Source organism: Pristis pectinata, chromosome 1 (genome assembly GCF_009764475.1).
Source record: "Pristis pectinata isolate sPriPec2 chromosome 1, sPriPec2.1.pri, whole genome shotgun sequence".
NCBI lineage: Eukaryota > Metazoa > Chordata > Chondrichthyes > Rhinopristiformes > Pristidae > Pristis > Pristis pectinata.
The window spans coordinates 148,426,739-148,448,353 of record NC_067405.1 but is presented as its reverse complement, the minus strand read 5'-3'; the positions used below and the strand labels follow the sequence as shown (position 1 = coordinate 148,448,353).

The 21,615-nt window shown below is 47.2% G+C and overlaps 1 protein-coding gene across 4 annotated transcripts in view; it reads right to left on the bottom strand.

Annotated features, from left to right (window-relative positions):
- Window positions 1–21,615, bottom strand: part of ttll5 (tubulin tyrosine ligase-like family, member 5) — a 310,846-nt gene that overhangs the window by 240,386 nt on the left and 48,845 nt on the right. For all 4 annotated transcript variants that reach the window (XM_052023200.1, XM_052023373.1, XM_052023446.1 and 1 more), the window contains exon 10: window positions 263–364. In XM_052023200.1, coding sequence (XP_051879160.1) covers window positions 263–364 — 102 coding nt within the window. The remainder of the gene's footprint in view (window positions 1–262; window positions 365–21,615) is intronic.

Below are 21,615 nucleotides of genomic sequence, written 5' to 3'. Positions count from 1 at the left end.
ATACGTCCGTGCCTGGGTGTCCCTAGAAAGATGCCACGTGGTGTCTACTGGCTTTCTGGAGGACTTCCAGGACTAGTGGGCACTGCAGGGGCTGGAGTGCATCCTGGACAGCAAGGATCACATTTTACTTTTAAATGTTATTAATATGTGAACAAAAACACAGAAGAAAACACACAAAAAAGTGGTTAGACACAGAGTAAAGTTCCTTCCACAATATCCTGTCAGCCACTCCCAGGGCAGTGCAGAGGCAGTCATTCATTACCTGACATAGTCACGGCTTTTCTTGTTGATACTGTAGTTGGTCAGATGCATGAACTGATTCTTGATATTCCTTGTTCCTCGATCATATTTCACAGTAGCAAACCTTTAAAACAAAAAGTAGATATTGCAGTTATCTTCCCAAACTTTGGATCACTGGGAACAGCTTTTCTCATTCAGTTCTAAGTACAAGAAAAAGTACAATGCAATTAAGAGAAGGCAAAACAATATTGGAAAGCGAAGAGCAACTATCAAATTAAATTATGAAGAAACATAAAACAAATGAAATATTTTATGGACACATTGGAAAAAAAAAGGAACTACAAACCAAACGATGGAAGAATTCAGCAGGTCAAGCAGCATCCATGAAGGCAAAAGGTGCAAATTGTTGATTCAGGCCAAGACCCTGCACCAGACCAAGGGGGAACAGGAAAGATTTCCAGTGTATGTAGAGGGTGGGAGAGGGGGTGGTAGGTGATGGGAGGAACCAGTTAGGGACGGAGTGATGGGCAGATGGTACCAGGTGGGAGGGAGTGGATAGGAGAAGAGAACGAGGTGCACAGGTGAGTGTGTGTGGGAGGAGAACACCAGGGGAGTGGGTCACCTGAAACTTGAAAATTTAAGTTTCACACCATTGGGTTGTAATTCTCATTGCAATGGAGAAGGCCAAGGACAGGTTGGTGTGGAAGTGGGAAGGGGAGATAAAATGATAGGCATCTGGAAGCTTGAGATGGCTGTTGCAGAGATTGCACAGGTTGTCTGCAAAATGGTCACCGAGTCTACACCTGGCTTCCTGGCTTCTCCAATGTGGAGCCCATATTGCAAGCAGTAGACCAGGTTGGCGGAGGTGCAGGTGAACCTCTGCCTCACCTGGAAGGGCTGTTTAGGTCCCTGGATGGGGCCGAGATGGGGGAGTGAAGGGACAGTTGTTACACCTCCTTGGTTGCAGTGCCAGGGTTCAGGGACGGACGAGCAGACCAGGGAGTCCTGAAGAGAGTGGTTCCTGTGGAAAGCAGAAATCGGGGAGGATGGGACTGGTGGTGGGATCACGTTGGAGCTGGCGGAAATGGTGGAGAATGATGTACTGGATGCGGAGGCTGGTGAGGTGAGGAATTGCTGTTCTGCCTCGGGTGGCAGTGGGGGGCAGAGCAGTGAAGGAAATACGTGAGGTCTCCATCAACTCGGGCAGAGGGGAAGCCGTGGTCCCAAAGAAGGAGGGAGACATTTCAGAAGCCTTAGAGCAGCAGGGCTCACCTTGAGAACAGATGCAACAAAGACAAAGAAATTAAGAAGGAATGGCATCCTTATAGGAGGTAGGATGGGAGGAGGTACAGTCGAGGTGGGTATGGGAGTCAGTGGGTTTATAGAAGATGTCAGTGGTATCTGTCTCCTGAGATGGAGACAGAGATCCAGACAAGGATCAGAGATGGTCCAGGTGAATTTGAGGGCAGGGTGGAAGTTGGTAGCGAAGGGGATGAAATGGATGGTTTCTGCATGAGTGCAGGAGGTAGTACTGATGCAGTTGTTGGGGGTGGGGGAGGGTGCCCAAATTGGCTCGGAACAAGGACAGTTCCCACAAAAGGACAGGCGTAGCTGGGGCCCATGTGAGTGCCCTTGGCTACCCCTTTGACTTGCAGTAAACAAGAGGAATCAAAAGCAGTTGTTGAGGACAAGGACAAATTCTGCCAAGTCAATGAGAGCATTAGTGGAGGGAACTGGGTAGGTCTTTATTCAAGAAAGAAACAGATGGCCCCAAGACCTTCCAGATGGGGGATGGGGGATGGAGGTGCATGGAGACCGGGTGTCCATGGTAAAGATGAGCTGGGAATTGGAAGTTATCAAAATAGTGAAGGGCATGAGAGGTAAGTGGGAGAGCACAAGACAAGGGGAGACAGGATGGAGTCTAAATATGAAGAAATGAACTCAGTGGGGCAAGAGCCGGCACAAACAAGGAGGCTACCAGGGCAATACTGTTCATGGACCTTGGGTAAGGGATGGAAGTGGACAGTGCAGAGTTGGGCCACTATGAAGTTGGAGGCAATGGAGGGGAGATCTTCCCTGATGCAATGAGATCTGTAAAAGTCTGTGAGATGGTGGCCCTGTGTTCCTAAGTGGAGTCACAGTCCAGAGGAAGGTACAAGGAGGTGTCAGAAAGCTGGCATCTGGCCCCTGCAAGGTAGAGGTCAGGATGCTAGACTACAACAGCACTTCCCTTGTCTGCAGGTTTGATGACAAGGTTGGGATTGTTGGGATAAAGGGGAAAGTTGGTGTGTGAATGGGGTCATTAGGGACATAGGATAACACCACAGGTAACGACAGGGGGATGGCAGAAATATCAAACCATTATTTAGTTCAGTATTTACTTGGGTGACAGACCAGTTGGACATGACATTATGTGATGAGGCGAGTACTGAAATGAGGTTATTTAAAATAGAAAAAGGGGATACATTTCATAAACTAAATCAAAATCAGAGGCTAAATTCCTCTGTCCGGATGGATTTAATCCCTGTATTTTAAAAGAATCTTGGGAAAAGACAGCAGGCACTTTGCTACACAAATCTAATTATCCTTAGAAAAAGAAGTAGTGCCAAAGGACTGGTGAGTAGCTAATACCTATATTTAAAAAAGGGGGAGAAAACATGAACTGGCAATTATAAATCAGTCAGTTCATCCCTGGTGTTAGGAATAATAATTAGCAAAAAGTCCAGCACAGGGACAGGCCCTTCGACCCATCGTGTCTGCACCAACCATGATGCCAAATTAAACTAATCCCATTTGCTTGCACATGCTCCGTATGCCTCTATTTCCTGCTTCACGTCTCTCTCTTAATGCCTCTTAAACATTGCTATCACAGCTGCTTCCACCTCCTCCCCTGGTAGTACATTCCAGGCACCTACCACTGAGTAAATAAAAACTTGCCTTGGACATCTCCTTTAAACTGTCCCCCTCTCACCTAAAACCATGCCCTCTATTTCCATCCTGGGAAAAAGACTCTCCGACTGTCTACCCTATCTAGCCGTGATCTTACTGATTGACAGAGCAGGCACAAAGGGCTGAATGGCCCTCTCCTACTTCTTGTGTTCTTATGAATATTCAGCTTGCATTTCACAAAGGGATGTACTGCTTGACCAATCTCATTGAATTTTTCAAAGATGTAACAATGAAAAGACAACGGCAATGAAATCTCTCATTTTCAAAGGACTTTGCCCACAGCAGATAAATGAATAAGGTTGAAGAATTCAGAGTTTTTCATCAGTTTATTTTTGGGGATTTGGGTATCACTGGCAAGACCAGCTTTGACTGCCCATCCTTAATTCCCCAAGATAGCAGTGAGCCGCCTTCATGCAACGCTGCAGTCCTGCTGGTGAAACAGTTTCCAACAATGATGTTGGGTAGGAGCTAGTTTGAATGAAGGAACAGCTATATATTTCCAAGTCAGGATGGCGTGCAACTTGAAGGGGAACCTGCAAGCATAGTCAGGGGACAAGTGGCAGAGTGAATTGTAGCCAGCTTCAAGACACGAGAATGGGAGTAAAGAGCAGTTATTCACAATTGAAGAACTGGTGCTCCACAAAGATCTGCTGTTCACAATTTACATTAACAATGGAGGAATCAAGCACATCATTTCTAAACTTGTAAACATGACCAAATTAAGAGGGATTCCAAAACTGAGGACCACAACAAATGAGAGGAGGACATTCATAAACTCGCAGACTGGGTAAATAACTGGAAGATACATGTTAACACAAGTAAATGAGGTAGCACATTTTGGTAGGAAGAATAATGAGGTTGCTTAGTGGGACAGTAGAACAAGGGGATCCTGGAACATCAATATCCATCACTAAAAGCTGCACCATAGATAACCACATAAAATGCTTGGGTTTTACTTCTGGAGGGACACAATTAAAAAGAGAAGTTATACTAAACCTGTATCAATCCTTGGTTTTGTCCACATTTGAATACTGCGTACAGTTCTGCATGCATATTGTAAAAAGGATGCAGAAGCACTGAAGAAGGTGCAGAGAAGATTTACAAGGATGATACCAGAAGTGAAAAGGTATAATATCAAGAAAAGCTGAACAAAACGGGTCTCTGTTTTCTTTCGTAAAGGAGTCTCAGGTGGCCTTACAGAGGTCCTTAAAACAAGGCAAGATTTTGACAGGGTGGATGCAGGGAGAATGTTTCCATTGTGGGGAAGAACAGAACCAGAGGCCGTCAGTACAAGAGAGTCGGCAAGAAATCCAACAGGGGGTTTAGAAGAAACTTCTTTACCCAAAGAAAAGTGAAAAAAACAGAGCTCACTTCCACAGAGAATGGTTGAATGGAGTCCAGATGCACTTCAGGGGAGACCAGACAAGCACATCAGGGAAAAGGGTACAGAGGGTCACACTGGCAGGTTTAGATGATGAGACCGGAGGAAGTTCGAGGGAAGTGCCAGAATGGACCGGTTGGGCCGAACGGCCTGTTCCTGTCCCATATGTATGTAATCCTAAAATTTTCAGGACACTATAGCCAACCTTCTCCAATGTACCAGCACACTGCCCTGGCATTCTGGGACACACTACCTTGCCTACACCAGCACACTGAACTAGTTACTGGCAGAGTCTGAACTGTGCTGCCACCATGTGTTAAAAAGCAATAAATTGGAGGCTTTCTATTTCAGATAACATAGGTGCTGGAAATCTATCTTCTACATAAGGTGGTTTCTCATTTCATTACTGCAAAGAACCAAATGTCCCTCAAATTTACCACAATCATAATATCCTCATTAAGAACTGCAAAAAAAAAGCTTCAGTGTTTTACCGACACAGTGTCTGAGGCACAGGGACAGGTTCTACCTAATCGCCTGGACTGGACTGCCAGGGCAGTGTGATGGGTTGTACGCAGTGTCCTGGACTGCCAGGGCAGTGCGAGAGCTGTACATAGTGTCCTGGACTGCCAGGGCAGTGTGACAGGTTGTACATCATGTCCTGGGCTACAGGGGCAGTTTGATGGGTTGTACATCATGTCCTGGACTGCCAGGGCAGTGTGATGGGTTGTACATCATGTCCTGGACTGCAGGGGCAGTGGACTTGGATAATGTAGCAAGCTAGATAGTAGCCTGAACTGTCAGGGCTGTGAACTGGGCCAGTATAGTAGGTTGGTACCGTCCCCAAGTTTCCCCAATGTCTACTGTTGCATCAGTTTCAGTGAATTAGTTCTTTAACAGATAAGATGGGGGCTGACAATAATGTGAGAGGCCAGCTACACAATGAAATATCTCACACACACATGCATACACAAACACACTTTTAACTCTTCAAATTTTGCAGCTGGTGAACACCAGAAGAAAAATGTTAAGCTCAGTTGCCATCATGTGGTCCAAATGTGAATAGCATTACTGATGAACTGAGGTTCCCCAGCCCAAGGGCAAGTAGAGGTGAGTACCAAGCAGCAGAAAACCAGGGTACATCAACAGAGGAACCATTGTACAAATTTTAGATACAGGGTGACTTAAAGAGCGGCTATCAAAAGGTGGGGCAGGATACGGGAAGTCAACCAGCACTGTGACAGAGCTCAGAATAGAGCGTCTATTTTAGGAGTCTAGTGTTGGGCATGCAAAAGATGTGTCCTGCCCAATGTAAATGGTGCTGGGGATGTCTGCATGGGAGAGTGAAAGTCATCTTCAGAACCAATAGGTAGTTATTCATCCTACAGCAACTGCTCCCTGAACCAAGGTCACCCCAACCTCAGTGGTTGAGCTGCAAGGTGTGAGCAATGCTTGTGATTGTGCACTCTCAGTGGCTGAGCTCCAAGGCATTGCTGGCACTTCCGTTGAAGCATACCCTGCTCTACACAAATAACCGTAGTGCAGTGGGTGGGGGACAGATAGCTTTCCCATCAAGTCTGGAGTCAGGCAGCATTGTCTACTCTCATGTCTTGTTTGCATGTTGCATAGAACCCTTTGACAAATCAATCAGGAAGGATGAGACCACAAGAGGGGTGATGTTGCCAGGCAGTGGGAGCACCCAGGTCAAAACCTCCCTGTGCATGGACAACGTCACCGTCTTCTGCTCTGATCCACAGTCAGCTCGCAGATTGATCAGCATCTGCGACTGGTTCGAGTTGCCATTGGGGGCCAGAGTCAACAGCAGGAAGAGCAACGCCATGCTCTTCTGCAACCGGCCTGACCCATCCAACATCCCCTTCACCGTCAGGTCTGATTATCTGAAGGTGCTAGGGATCTGGTTCAGAGGGGCTGAGGTGTGTAACAAGAATTGGTTGGAGCGGATTGGGCAGGTCAAACAAAAATTGGGTCTGTGAAAACGGCATTCTGTCAATAACTGGGAAGAACTTGGTCATCAGGTGCGATGTGCTCTCAGGGCTGCTGTATTTGGCGCAGGTGTGGCCCATTCCCCTCTCCTCTGCCTCGATAATCACCCAGGATGTCTTCCAGTTCATCTGGGGATCCAAGGTAGAGTGAATCCGATGCTCAAAATGTACAAGTGCCTGAAGAATGGGGGCAAAAGTGTACCCAACGTTGCCTTCATCCTGATGACCACCTTCGTGTGTGGCTCTATAAGGCTGTGTGTGGATCCAAAGTACGTGGGCACCAAGTGTCACTACGTGCTGAAGTTCTACCTGTACCTGGTGTTGTGGAGGATAGGTCTGGCCCCACTGCCGTGCAATGTCCCAGTCAGCTGGACGTTGCTGCACGACCTGTCCTTTATGGAAGAACATAGAACAGTACAGCACAATACAGGCCCTTCGGCCCACCATGTTGTGCCGACCTTCAAACCACTCCTAAGACTATCTAACCCCTTCCTCCCACATATCCCTCTATCTTAAATTCCTCCATATGCTTATCAAGTAATCTCTTGAATTTGACCAATGTACCTGCCTCCACCAGCACCCCAGGCAGCACAGTCCATGCCCCAACCACTCTCTGGGTAAAAAAAACCTTCCTCTAATATCTCTCTTGAACTTCCCACCCATTACTTTAAAGCCATGCCCTCTTGTATTGAGCACTGGTGCCGTGCAAAAGAGGCACTAGCTGTCTACTCTATCTTCAGGAAAGGGGGCAGTGTACATGCACCTGTCTACATCAATGGCGCTGAGGTCGAGAGGGTTGAGAGCTTCAAGTTCCTGGGTGTGAACATCACCAACAGCCTGTCCTGGTCAAATCACTTAGATGCCAAGGCCAAGAAAGCTCATCAGCACCTCTACTTCCTCAGGAGACTAAAGAAATTTGGTTTGTCCCCTTTGACTCTCACCAACTTATACCGATGCACCATAGAAAGCATCCTATCTGGATGTATCACGGCTTGGTATGGCAACTGCTCTGCCCAGGACCGCAAGAAACTGCAGAGAGTTGTGGACACAGCCCAGCGCATCACGGACACCAGCCTCTCCTCCTTGGACTCTGTCTTTACCTCTCGTTGTCTTGGTGTAGCAGCCAGCATAATCAAAGACCCCACCCACCTGGATATTCTCTCTTCTCTTCCATCAGGTAGAAGATACAGGAGCCTGAGGGCACGTACCACCAGACTTAAGGACAGCTTCTACCCCACTGTGATAAGACTATTGAACGGTTCCCTTGTACAATGAGATAGACTATGACCACACGATCTACCTTGTTGCAACCTTGCACCTTATTGCACTGCACTTTCTCTGTAACTGTGACACTTTACTCTGTACTGTTACTGTTTTTACCTGTACTACATCAATGCACTCTGTACTAACTGAATGTAACTGCACTGTGTAATGAATTGACCTGTACGATCGGTTTGTAAGACAAGCTTTTCACTGTACCTTGGTACAAGTGACAATAATAAACCAATAACAATATCTATTCCTCTTAATATTTTGTATACCTCTATCATGTCTCCTCTCATTCTCCTTCTCTCCAAAGAGTAAATCCCTAGCTCCCTTAGTCTCTCCTCATAATGCATACTCTCTGAACCAGGCAGCATCCTGGTAAATCTCCTCTGCACCCTTTCCAATGCTTCCACATCCTTCCTATAATGAGGTGACCAGAATTGGACAGAGTACTCCAAGTGTGGTCTAACCAGAGTTTTATAGAGATGTATCATTACCTCACAGCTCTTAAACTCGATCCCTCAACTTATGAAAGCTAACACCATAAGCTTTCTTAACTACCCTATCCACCTGTGAGGCAACCTGCAGGGATCTGTGGATATGAACCCCCAGATCCCTCTGCTCCTCCACACTACCCAGGATCCTACCATTAACTTTGTACTCAGCCTTGGAGTTTGTCCTTCCAAAGTGTACCGCCTCTGGATTGAACTCCATCTGCCACTTCTCAGCCCAGCTCTGCATCCTATCAATGTCCCTCTGCATCCTATCAATGTCCCTCTGCAATCTTCGACAATCCTCCACACTATCCACAACATCACCGACCTTTGTGTCATCTGCAAACTTGCCAACCTACCCTTCTACCCCCTCATCCAAGTCATTAATAAAAATCACGAAAAGCAGAGGTCCCAGGACCAATGCTTGTGGGACACTGCTAGTCACAGCACTTTTGAAGAGTTCTTTCAAAAAACAGGACAGTTTGCAGCTGAACTGGAGGGAGACCAATATCCTTGCGGGAAGGTTTGCTAGTGCTGCTTGGGGAGGGGGGGGTTTAAACTAGAGTTGCAGGGAGATGGGAAACAGAGTGGCAGGGCACCAAGTGGAGTGACTGTGAAGAAAGTAGATGTTAAACAGATGTCGCGGGCAGTTTAAAAAAAGCGGGTAAAAAAAAACGGAGATTTTGTGGGTTTCGTTTCGGCAAACATCAGGACTTCGGGACAGATAAGTTTTGTTTTTATAGGATTTTTATTATAAGGTTTAGTTTTATAAGGTTCTTTTTTTTATATAAGTTATATAAGTTTTAATCAGGAATAGTGGGGACTGGACTGCGCAGGCGCGTGACATCAGCAGGTAAGGTGCGGGCAGTTTAAAAAGCAAACCGCCTTATCCAGCGGGTAGCATCGGAGCGGGCAGTGGAGTGAAAAGTAGCAGAGTGCTTTGGGCTTTGGCTCAAGGGGCTTCGGCTTAAAGGGGCAAGGAAAGGTAGGTGACTTGAGTTAAGGAAGGGGTATGAGTGCAGTTTCCTGTACTCAGTGTCAGATGTGGGAGTTTCTGGAGTCTCCCTGCCTCCGGGAGGGCTACATCTGCACCAGGTGTGTCGAGCTGCAGCTCCTGAGGGGCCGTGTTAGGGAACTGGAGATGCAGCTCGATGTCCTTCGTCTGGTCAGGGAGAATGAGGTGGTGATAGAGAGGAGTTATAGGCAGGTGGTCACGCCAGGACCACAGGAATCAGGCAAGTGGGTCACAGTCAGGAGGGGGAAGGGGAAGAGTCAGGTACTAGAGAGTACCCCTGTGGCTGTACCCCTTGACAATAAGTACTCCTGCTTGAGTACTGTTGGGAGAGACAGCCTACCTGGGGGAAGCAACAGTGGCAGTGTCTCTGGCACAGAGTCCAGCCCTGTGGCTCGGTAGGGAAGGAGAGAAGAGGGCACTAGTACCATAGAACCATACAGCACAAAACAGGCCCTTCGGCCCACCACGTTGTGCCGTCCATCAAACCACCCTCACACAACCTAACCCTTTCCTCCCACATATCCCTCTATCTCACGTTCCTCCATATGCCTATCCAAAAAGCTCTTGAACCTGTCCAATGTATCTGCCTCCACCACCACCCCAGGCAGTGCATTCCATGCACCAACCACTCTCTGGGTGAAAGATCTCCCCCTGACATCTCCCCTGAACCTCCCACCCATAACCTTAAAGCCATGCCCTCTCGTCTTGAGCATTGGTGCCCTGGGAAGGAGGCGCCGACTGTCTAATCTATCTATTCCTCTCAATATTTTATATACCTCTATCATGTCTCCTCTCATCCTCCTCCTTTCCAGTGAATAAAGCCCTAGCACCTTAAGCCTCTCCTCATATTCAATACGCTCTAATCCAGGCAGCATCCTGGTAAATCTCCTCTGCACTCTCTCCAACGCCTCCACATCCTTCCTATAATGAGGCAACCAGAACTGAACACAGAACTCCAAGTGTGGCCTAACTAGAGTTTTGTAAAGCTGCATCATCACTTCGCGGCTCTTAAACTCAATCCCGCGATTTATGAAAGCCAACATCCCATTGGCCTTCTTAACTGCTCTTTCCACCTGTGAGGCAACTTTCAATGAACTGTGAATATGAACCCCCAGATCCCTCTGCTCCTCCACACTGCCAAGTACCTTGCCGTTTACCCTGTACTCTGCCCTGGAGTTTGTACTTCCAAAGTGTACCACCTCACACTTCTCCGGATTGAACTCCATCTGCCACTTGTCAGCCCAGCTCTGCATCCTATCAATATCCCTCTGTAAGCTCCGAAAGCCCTCCACACTATCCACAACACCGCTGATCTTAGTGTCGTCCACAAACTTACTAACCCAGACTTCCACCCCCTCATCTAAGTCATCTATAAATATCACAAAAAGTAGAGGTCCCAGAACCGATCCCTGCGGGACACCACTAGTCACTGCCTTCCAATCCGAGGGCACTCCTTCCACCACAACCCTCTGCTTTCTACATGCAAGCCAATTCTTAATCCACACAGCCAAGCTTCCCTGGATCCCTCAGCCTCTGACCTTCTAAAGAAGCCTACCATGAGGAACCTTATCAAACACCTTACTAAAATCCATGTAGACCACATCCACCGCACTACCCTCATCAATCTTCCTGGTCACCTCCTCAAAGAACTCTATCAGGCTTGAGAGGCAAGATCTTCCCTTCACAAAGCCATGCTGGCTGTCCCTAATCAGTCCATGATTCCCTAGGTGTTCATAAATCCTATCCCTTAGAATCCTTTCTAACAGCTTACCCACCACAGACGTGAGACTCACCGGTCTATAATTCCCTGGACTATCCCTATTGCCTTTTTTGAACAAGGGGACAACATTTGCAACCCTCCAATCCTCTGGCACCATCCCCGTGGACAACGAGGACTCAAAGATCCTTACCAGCGGTTCAACAATGTCCTCCCTAGCCTCTCAAAGCAGCCTGGGGAAAACCCCATCAGGCCCCGGAGATTTATCTGTCTTAATATTATTTAACAACTTCAACACATCCTCTCTCTCAATATCTACAACCTCGAGAACATTACCCCGACCAGCACTCCCTTCCGCATCATCAAGACCCCTCTCCTCGGTGAATACCGAAGAGAAGTACTCATTGAGAACTTCTCCCACTTCTGCCACCTCCAGGCAAATTCTCCCACCTTTGTCTTTAATCGGACCTACCTTTACCCTAGCCATCCTCCTACCCTTCACGTACTTGAAAAAGGCCTTGGGATTTTCCTTAACCCTACTAGCCAATGCCTTTTCATGTCCCCTTCTAGCTCTCCTCAGCCCTTTCTTAAGTTCCTTCCTCGCTACCCTATATTCCTCACGGGCCCTGTCTGAACCTTGCTGCTTATACCTTATGTATGCTACCTTCTTCTCCCTAACTAGTCGTTCAACCTCTCGTCACCCATGGTTCCTTCACCCTGCCATTCCTTCTCTGCCTCACCGGGACATATTTATCCCTAACATCCTGCATAAGATCCCTGAATATCGACCACATCCCCATGGTACATTTCCCTTCAAAAAGGACATCCCAATTTACACTCCCAAGTTCTCTCCTTATAGCCTCGTAGTTCGCCCTTCCCCAATTAAAAATCCTCTTGTCCTCTCTGCACCTGTCCCTGTCCATGACAATTTTAAAGGTTATGGAGCAATGGTCACTGTCCCCCAAATGCTCACCCACCAATAGACCTTTCACTTGTCCCGGTTCATTTCCTAAAACTAGATCTAACATGGCATTCCCTCTAGTCGGCCTGTCAACATACTGCGTCAGGAATCCCTCCTGGACACATTTAACAAATTCTGTCCCATCTAAACCTTTGGCACTAAGCAGGTTCCAGTCTATATTTGGGAAGTTGAAGTCTCCCATTATAACAACCCTGTTATTTTTGCTTCTCTCCAAACACTGCCTGCCAATCTGCTCCTCTATATCTCTACTGCTACTGGGGGGCCTATAGAATACTCCTAGTAGAGTAACTGCTCCCTTCCTGTTCCTTAATTCCACCCATACGGACTCTAGAGATGATCCTTCTACAACATCCATCTTTTCCACAGCCATAACAGTGACCCTGACCAGTATCGCTACCCCTCCTCCTCTTCTCCCCCCTTCCCTATCCCTCTTAAAACACCGAAAACCAGGAATATTCAATATCCACTCCTGTCCTGACGTCAGCCACGTCTCAGTAATAGCCACGATATCACAGTCCCCCATACTTATCCAAGCCCTCAGTTCATCCCTCTTATTCCTGACACTTCTTGCATTTAAGTAAACACACTTCAGTCCATCTACCTTACTACTTTTATAGCCTGTATTCTGCTTCTCCTTCCCCAAAGCCTCTCTACCTGTTTGACCTAACTTTTCCCCATCCCCTTCTTCCTCTGACCTCCTACTCCAGTTCTCTTCCCCCTCACAAACTAGTTTAAACCGTCCCAAACCACCCTAGCAAATCTCGCCGCAAGGATATTGGCCCCCTTCTGGTTTGGGTATAACCCGTCCTCTTTGTATGGGTCCCACCTTCCCGAGAAGAGATCCCAATGATCCAGAAATCTAAAACCCTCCCTCCTGCACCAACTTCTCAGCCATGCATTTATCTGCCACCTCCTCCTATTCCTGCCTTCACTATCGCGTGGCACCGGCAGCAATCCCGAGATTGCAACCATTGAGGTCCTGTTCCTCAATCTTCTGCCTAGCTCCCTGAACTTGCTCTTCAGGACCTCATCCCCCTTCCTACCTATGTCATTGGTGCCAACATGGACCACAACTTCTGGCCGCTCTCCCTCCCGCTCAAGAATCCTGTGGACCCGATCAGTGACATCCCGGACCCTGGCACCTGGGAAGCAGGGGTGATAGGGGACTCTATAGTTAGGTGGGCAGACAAGCGATTCTGTGGATGCAGGAAAGAAACTCGGAAGGTAGTTTGCCTCCCAGGTGCCAGGGTCCGGGATGTTTCTGATCGCATCCAAGATATCCTGAAGGGGGAGGGAGAACAGCCAGAGGTCGTGGTACATATTGGTACCAACGACATAGGTAGGGAAAGGAATAAGGTCCTGAAAAAAGACTACAGAAAATTAGGAAGGAAGTTGAGAAGCAGGACCTCAAAGGTAGTAATTTCCGGATTACTGCCTGTGCTAAGTGACAGTGGGTAGAGGAACAGAATGAGGAGGTGGTTAAATGTGTGGCTGAGGGATTGGAGTAAGGGGCAGGGATTAAGATTTCTGGATCACTGGGGACTCTTTTGGGGCAGGTATGACCTGTTCAAAGAGGACGGGTTGCACTTGAATCCCAGGGGACCAATATCCTGGTGGGGAGGTTTACTAAGGCTGCTGGGGAGAATTTAAACTAGAATTGTTGGGGGGGTGGGATCTGAACTGGAGAGACTGGGGAAGATGTGTTGGGCTCTCAAATAGAGAAAGCTAGTAGCAGGTACGATAGGCAGATGATAGAGAAGGGACATGCTCAAACAAGTTTGAGATGTGTCTATTTTAACGCAAGGAGTATTGTGAACAAGGTGGATGAGCTTAGAGTTTAGATTAATACTTGGAGCTATGATGTGGTGGCTATTACGGAGACTTGGATGGCTCAGGGAATGGAATGTTTGCTTCAAGTGCCGGGTTTTAGATGTTTCAGAAAGGACAGGGAGGGAGGCAAAAGAGGTGGGGGAGTAGCACAGTTGATCAGAGATAGTGTCACGGCTGCGGAAAAGGTGGATGTTGTGGAGGGACTATCTACAGAGTCTCTGTGGGTGGAGGTTAGGAACAGGAAGGAGTCAATAACTTTATTGGGTTTTTTTTAATAGGCCGCCCAATAGTAACAGGGATATTGAGGAGCAGATAGGGAAGCAGATCCTAGAAAGGTGTGAGAATAACAGAGTTGGTATTGGTTTATTATTGTCACTTGTACCACGGTACAGTGAAAAGCTTGTCTTACAAACCAATCGTACAGGTCAATTCATTACACAGTGCAGTTACATTCAGTTAGTACAAAGTGCGTTGATGTAGTACAGGTAAAAACAGTAACAGTACAGAGTAAAGTGTCACAGCTACAGAGAAAGTGCAGTGCAATAAGTTGCAAGGTCACAAGGTAGATCATGAGGTCATAATCCATCTCATTGTATAAGGGAACCATTCAATAGTCTTATCATAGTGGGATAGAAGCTGTCCTTAAGTGTGGTAGTACATGCCCTCAGGCACCTGTATCTTCTACCTGATGGAAGAGGAGAGAAGAGAGAATGTCCCGGGTGGGTGGGGTCTTTGATTACGCTGGCTGCTTCACCAAGACAACGAGAGGTAAAGACAGAGTCCAAGGAGGGGAGGCTGGTGTCCGTGATGCGCTGGGCTGTGCTCACAACTCTCTGCAGCTTCTTGTGGTCCTGGGCAGAGCAGTTGCCATACCAAGCCGTGATACATCCAGATAGGATGCTTTCTATGGTGCCTCGGTAAAAGTTGGTGAGAGTCAAAGGGGACAAACCAAATTTCTTTAGCCTCCTGAGGAAGTAGAGGCGCTGGTGAGCTTTCTTGTCTGCGGCATCTAAGTGATTTGACCAGGACAGGCTGTTGGTGATGTTCACTCCCAGGAACTTGAAGCTCTCAACCCTCTCGACCTCAGCACCATTGATGTAGTTGTTGTGATGGGGGATTTTAATTTCCCAAACATCGATTGGCATCTCCAGTGAGGGGTTCAGATGGGGTGGAGTTTGTTAAGTGTGTTCAGGAAGGATTCTTGACACAGTATGTAGATAGACCTACAAGAGGAGAGGCTGTGCTTGATTTGATATTGGGAAATGAACCTGGTCAGGTGTCAGATCTCTCAGTGGGTGAACATTTTGGTGATAGTGATCATAATTCTATCTCCTTTACGATCGCACTGGAGAGAGATAGGAACAGACGACCAGAAAGGTGCTTACTTGGAGTAAAGGGAATTATGAGGCTCTCAGGCAGGAAATTGGAAGATTAAATTGGGAACAGATGTTCTCAGGGAAAAGTACGGAAGAAATGTGGCAAATATTCAGGGGATATTTGTGTGGAGTTCTGCATAGGCATGTTCCAATGAGACAGGGGAGTCACAAGAGGATAAAGGAACCGTGATGTACAAAGGCTATAATAAATCTAGTTAAAGGGAAAAGAAAAGCTTACAAAAGGTACAGAGAGCTTGGTAATATTAGAGATCTGGAAGAGTATAAGGCTAATAGGAAGGAGCTTAAGAAGATTAGGAGAGCCAGAAGGGGGCATGAGAAGGCCTTGGTGGGCAGGATTAAGGAAAACCCCAAGGCACTCTACAAGTATGTGAAGAGTAAGAGGATGAAATGCGAAAGAATAGGGCCTATCAAGTGCAGCAGTGGGAAAGTGTGTATGGATCTGGAAGAAATAGCGGAGGTACTTAATGAATACTGTACGTCAGTATTCACTACGGAAAAGGATCTGGGGGATTGTAGTGGGGACTTGCAGCAGACTGAAAAGCTTGAGCATGTAGATATTAGGAAAGAGGAGGTGCTGGAACTTTTGGAAAGCATCAAGTTGGATAAGTCGCCAGGACCGGATGAGATGTACCCCAGGCTGCTGTGGGAGGCGAGGGAAGAGATTGTGGAGCCTCTGACAATGATCTTTGCATCGTTGATGGAGACAGGAGAGGTTCCAGAAGATTGGAGGGTTGCAGATGTTGTTCCCTTATTCAAGGAAGGGAGTAGGGATAGCGCAGGGAATTATAGACCGGTGAGTCTTACCTCAGTGGTTGGTAAGCTAATGAAGAAGATCCTGAGAGGCAGGATTTATGAACATTTGGAGAAGTATAATATGATTAGGAATAGTCAGCATGGCTTTGTCAAGGGCAGGTCCTGCCTTACGAGCCTGATTGAATTTTTTGAGGATGTGACTAAACACATTGATGAAGAGAGAGCAGTAGATGTAGTGTATATGGATTTCAGCAAGGCGTTTGATAAGGTACCCCATGCAAGGCTTATTGAGAAAGTAAGGAGACATGGGATCCAAGGGGACATTGCAGTGTGGTCCAGAACTGGCTGGCCCACAGAAGTCAAAGAGTGGTTGTTGAAGGGTCGTATTCTGCGTGGAGGTCGGTGACCAGTGGTGTACCTCAGGGATTTGTACTTGGACCCTTGCTCTTTGTGAATTTTATAAACGACCTGGATGAGGAAGTGGAGGGGTGGGTTAGTAAGTTTGTGGATGACACGAAGGTTGGGGGTGTTGTGGATAGTTTGGAGGGCTGTCAGAGGTTACAGAGGGACATAGATAGGATGCAAAGTTGGGCTGAGAAGTGGCAGATGCAGTTCAACCCAGATAAGTGTGAAGTGGTTCATTTTGGTAGGTCAAATATGTTGGCGGAATATAGTCTTAATGGTAGGACTCTTGGCAGTGTGGAGGATCAGAGGGATTTTGGGGTCCGAGTCCATAGGACGCTCAAAGCGGCTGTGCAGGTTGACTCTGTGGTTAAGAAGGCATATGGTGTATTGTCCTTCATCAATCGGGGAATTGAATTTAGGAGCCGTGAGGTACTGTTGCAGCTATATAGGTCCCTGGTCAGACCCCACTTGGAGTATTGTGCTCAGTTCTGGTCACCTCACTACAGGAAAGATGTGGAAGCCATAGAGAGGGTACAGAGGAGATTTACAAGGATGTGCTTGGAATGCAGAGCATGCCTTATGAAAGCAGGCTGAGGGAACTTGGCCTTTTCTCCTTGGAGCGACGGAGGATGAGGGGGGACCTGATACAGGTATATAAGATGATGAGAGGTATTTATCAGGTAGATAGTCAGAGGCTTTTCCGCAATGCTGAAATGGTTGCCACAAGAGGACATAGGTTTAAGGTGCTGGGGAGTAGGTATAGAGGAGATGTCAGGGGTAAGTTTTTTTACTCAGAGAGTGTTGAGTGTGTGGAATAGGCTGCCGGCAGCAGTGGTGGAGGCTGATACGATAGGGTCTTTCAAGAGACTGTTGGATAGGTACATGGAGCTGAGAAAAATAGAGGGCTGTGGGTAAGCCTAGTAATTTCTAGGGTAGGGACATGTTCAGCACAGCTTTGTGGGCTGAAGGGCCTGAATTGTGCTGTAATTTTTCTATGTTCTAAGACTACAGGCAAAGATGGAAACCGAAAAGGCTGAGCATGGTGGGACGAATGTTCTGGGTTGCATGTATTTCAATGCAAGGAGTATTGTAGGTGAGGCAGGTGAACTTAGAGCATGGATTGGCACGTGGAATTATGATGTTGTAGCCATGAGTGAGACTTGGTTGCAGAAGGGGTAGGACTGGCAGCTCAATGTTCCGGGTTCCATGATAGAGGTGAAGGGATTAAAGGGGGAGGGGTGGCATTACTCATCAGGGAAAATGTCATAGCAGTGCTCGGAGAGGACATACTGTCGGGCTCATCTACTGAGCAAATATGGGTGGAACTGAGGAATAAGGAAGGGATGACCACGTTCATAGGACTATATTATAGACCTCCCAATAGTCAGCGGGATTTAGAGGAGCAAATTTGTAGACAGGTAACAGACAGTTGTAGGAAATATGAAGTTGTGATAGTCAGTGATTTTAACTTTCCCCATTGACTGCGACTCCCATACTGTAAAGGGATTGGATGGGATTGAGTTTGTCCAATGTGTTCAGGAAAGTTTTCTTAATCAATATGTAGAGGTCCCAACTAGAGAGAGCGCGATACTGGATCTCCTGTTAGGGAATGAGACGGGGCAGGTGACAGAGGTGAGTGTAGGGGAACACTTTGGATCTAGTGATCATAATTCCATTAATTTCAAGATAATTATGGAGAAGGATAGGACTCATTCTAGGGTAAAGATTCTAAACTGGAGGAAGGTCAATTTTGGTGGCATCAGAAGGGATCTGGCAGGTGTGGATTGGGATAGGTTGTTTTCTGGCAAAGAGATGCTTGGTAAGTGGGAGGCCTTCAAAAGTGAAATATTGTTCTTATATGTTCCTGTTAGAATAAAAGGCAAGGCTAACAGGTTTAGGGAACCTTGGTTATCGAGGGATAGTGAGGCCCTGGTAAAGAGAAAGAAGGAGGCGCATATCAGGTATAGGTAGTTGGGATCAAATGAGATGCTTGACGAGTATAAGAAATGTAAGAGAATACTTAAGAGAGGAATCAGGAGGGCTAAAAGAGGATATGAGGTTGGTCTGGCAGACAAGGTGAAAGAGAATCCCAAGGGTTTCTATAGCCATATTAAGAGCAAAAGAAATAGTAAGGAACAAAATTGGTCCTCTTGAAGATCAGTGTGCTCATCTATGCATGGAGCCAAAAGAGATGGGGGAAGATCTTAAATGAATTTTTTGCATCTGCATTTACTCAAGAGTCAGACACAGAGTCTATAGAATTGAGGAAAAAGAGTAGTGAGGTCATGGACTGTATCCAGATTACGGAAGAGGTGGTGCTTGCAGTCTTGAGGTGAATTAGGGTGGATAATTAGGATTCATGACTGACCAGGTCAAGGAACTGGAGCTGGAGTTGGATGTACTCAGGACCATCAGGAAGCTGAAAACCTCATAGATGAGACTTCTACCAAGGCGGTCACACCCAGGGTACAGGCTTCAGATAGATGGGTGACCACCAGAAGTAAGGGAAGTAAGCAGTCAGTGCAGGGTTCCCCTGTGGCCATACCCCTCAGCAACAAGCATACCCCTTTGGACACTGCTGGGGGGATGACCCATCAGGGCACAGCAGCAGCAGCCAGGTCAGTGGCACTGTGGCTGGCTCTGCAGTTCAGCAGGGAAGGGTAAAGTCAGGCAGAGCAATAGTGTGAGAAGACTCGAAAATTAGGGGGACAGACAGGAGGCTCTGTGGCTGCGAAAGGGACACCAGGATGGTGCATTGCCTCCCAGGTGCGAGGGTCAAGGATGTCTCAGAGTGGCTGCAGAATATTCTCAAAGGGGAGGGTGAACAGCCAGAGGTCGTGGTGCACGTTGGCACCAGTGACATGGGTAGAAAGGGGGAAGAGGTCCTGCGCAGTGAGTATAGGGAGTTAGGAAAGAGGCTGAAGAGCAGGATAGCAAGGTAGTAATCTCTGGATTACTCCCGGTGTCATGTGCTAGTCAGGGCAGGAATAGGATGATAGAACAGAAGAATGAGTGGCTGAGGTACTGGTGCAGGGCACAGGATTTCAGGTTCTGAGATCATTGGAACCTCTTCTGGGCCAGGGGTGACCTGTACAAGGACAGGTTGCACCTTAACAGAGATGAACAAATATCCTGGCCGGGAGGTTCGCCAGTGCTTCTCGGGAGGGTTTAAACTAGTTTGGCAGGGGGGTGGGAACCAGAGCACCGGGTCAGAAAGTGGAGGGATTGAGAGGAAGGGAGATGTCAGGGCCAATAAACACAGGCAGCAGCAAAGTAACAGACACGATGGGATGGACAGGTTGAAGTGTGTGTATTTGAATGCTGGGAGTGTTATGGGTAAGGGGGATGAACTTAAGAGGGACAGGAATGGGTGCTTAATGTTCCAGGGTTTTGGTGTTTTAGAAAAGATAGAGAGGCAGGTAAAGGGGGTGGGGGGGGCGGTGGTTTGCAGGGAGGTGCAGACAATATCACAGCTGCACTAAGAGGGGACATAATGGAGGGCTCATCCACTGAGTCTATATGGGTGGAAGTCAAAAATAAGAAAGCTGCAATTACTCTGATGGGATAATACTACAGAGCCCCCGATAGCCACCGGGACATTGAGGAACAGATATGCAGGAAGATTAGGGAAAAGTGTAAAACCAATAGGGTTGTTGTAGTGGGTGACTTCAACCTCCCTAATATAAAATGGGACCTCCTTAGTGCAAGAGGTTTAGACGAGGCAGAATTTGTTTGGTGCATCCAGGAGAGTTTCTTAAATCAATATGTAGATAGTCCAACAAGAGGAGGGGCTGTACTGGACCTGGTGTTGGGTAACCAGGTCCAACACCAGAAATCAGAAGTGCAAAGGGACTTGAGTCCTTGTGCAGGATTCCCTAAAGGTTAACTTGCAGGTTGTGCTGCAGCTTTAAAACTTTAGTTGGGCTGCATATGGAGTATTGCATTCAGTTCTGGTCACCCAAAATAGGAAGGATGTCAAGGCTTTGGAGAGGGTGCAGAAGAGGTTTATCAAGATGCTGCCTGGATTATGCTGTTATAATCCTGGCATGTGCTATGAGGAGAGGTTGGACAATCTTGGGTTGTTTTCTCTGGAGCAGCAGAGGCTGAGGGGAGACCTGACAGAGTCTGTTACCTCCAAACTCAACTCCATTACTTTCCTGGCCATTCCCTATTCTCCTTCAACTTTTCCAGAACTCTGTTACCCTTGTCCGAATTTACTCTTGGTCTGATTCACCCATCATCCCTGTAGCTTCTCACCTATTCTGGCCTTTAAATCTTTCTACAGTCCCACTGCCAGCTGTGCAACTTTCCCAATCACCAGCCCTTTCCCATCCACCAGCCTTCCAGCTTTTCAGTTTCTGACTACGGCCTTCAATACTTACAACACCATTGAGTACCCATCCATACTAACAAGTGCTCATCTGGATGGTTGTTAAATATTGCGAGTGTCTGCCTCCACCACCTCCTCAGGCAGTGCAGTCCAGATTCTAACCACACTCTGGGTGAAAAAGATTCTTCTCCAGATCCCCTCTAAACCTGTTGCCCCTTGCTCTAAATCTCTGCTCTCCAGTTTTAGACACATCTGCATTTCCTACTATCCACCCTCAATTTCAATGTTATCAGACCCTCTCACAGAGCAGAGAACAGTACAGTGCAGGAACAGGGCCTTCAGCCCATCATCTTGTGCCAAACACCCAATTCCTTCTGCCTGCACATGGTCCATATCCCTCATATCTCTCCATTCTTTGCACATTTATGTGCCTATGAGTCTCTTAAACGCCTCTGTTACATCTGCCTCCATGACCCCTGGCAGTGCATTCCAGGCACCCACCACACTGTACCTGCCCCACATATCTCCTTTGAACTTTCCCCTCTCACCTTTAAAGCATGCCCTCTGGTATTAGACATTTTGATGCTGGGAAAAAGATACCGGCTGTCTACTCTATCTATGCCTCTCATAATCTTATAAACTTCTATTAGGTCTCCCCTCAGCCTCCGCTGGTACAGAGAAACCAGCCTTGGTTTGTCCAACCTTATAGCACATCCTCTAATCCAGGCAGCATCCTAGTGAACCTCTTCTGTAAGTGCTCTCTGGCCTCCACATCCTTCCTATAATGGGATGACCAGAATTGAATGCAACGCTCCAGATACAGCCTAACCAGAGTATTATAAAGCTGCAACATAAC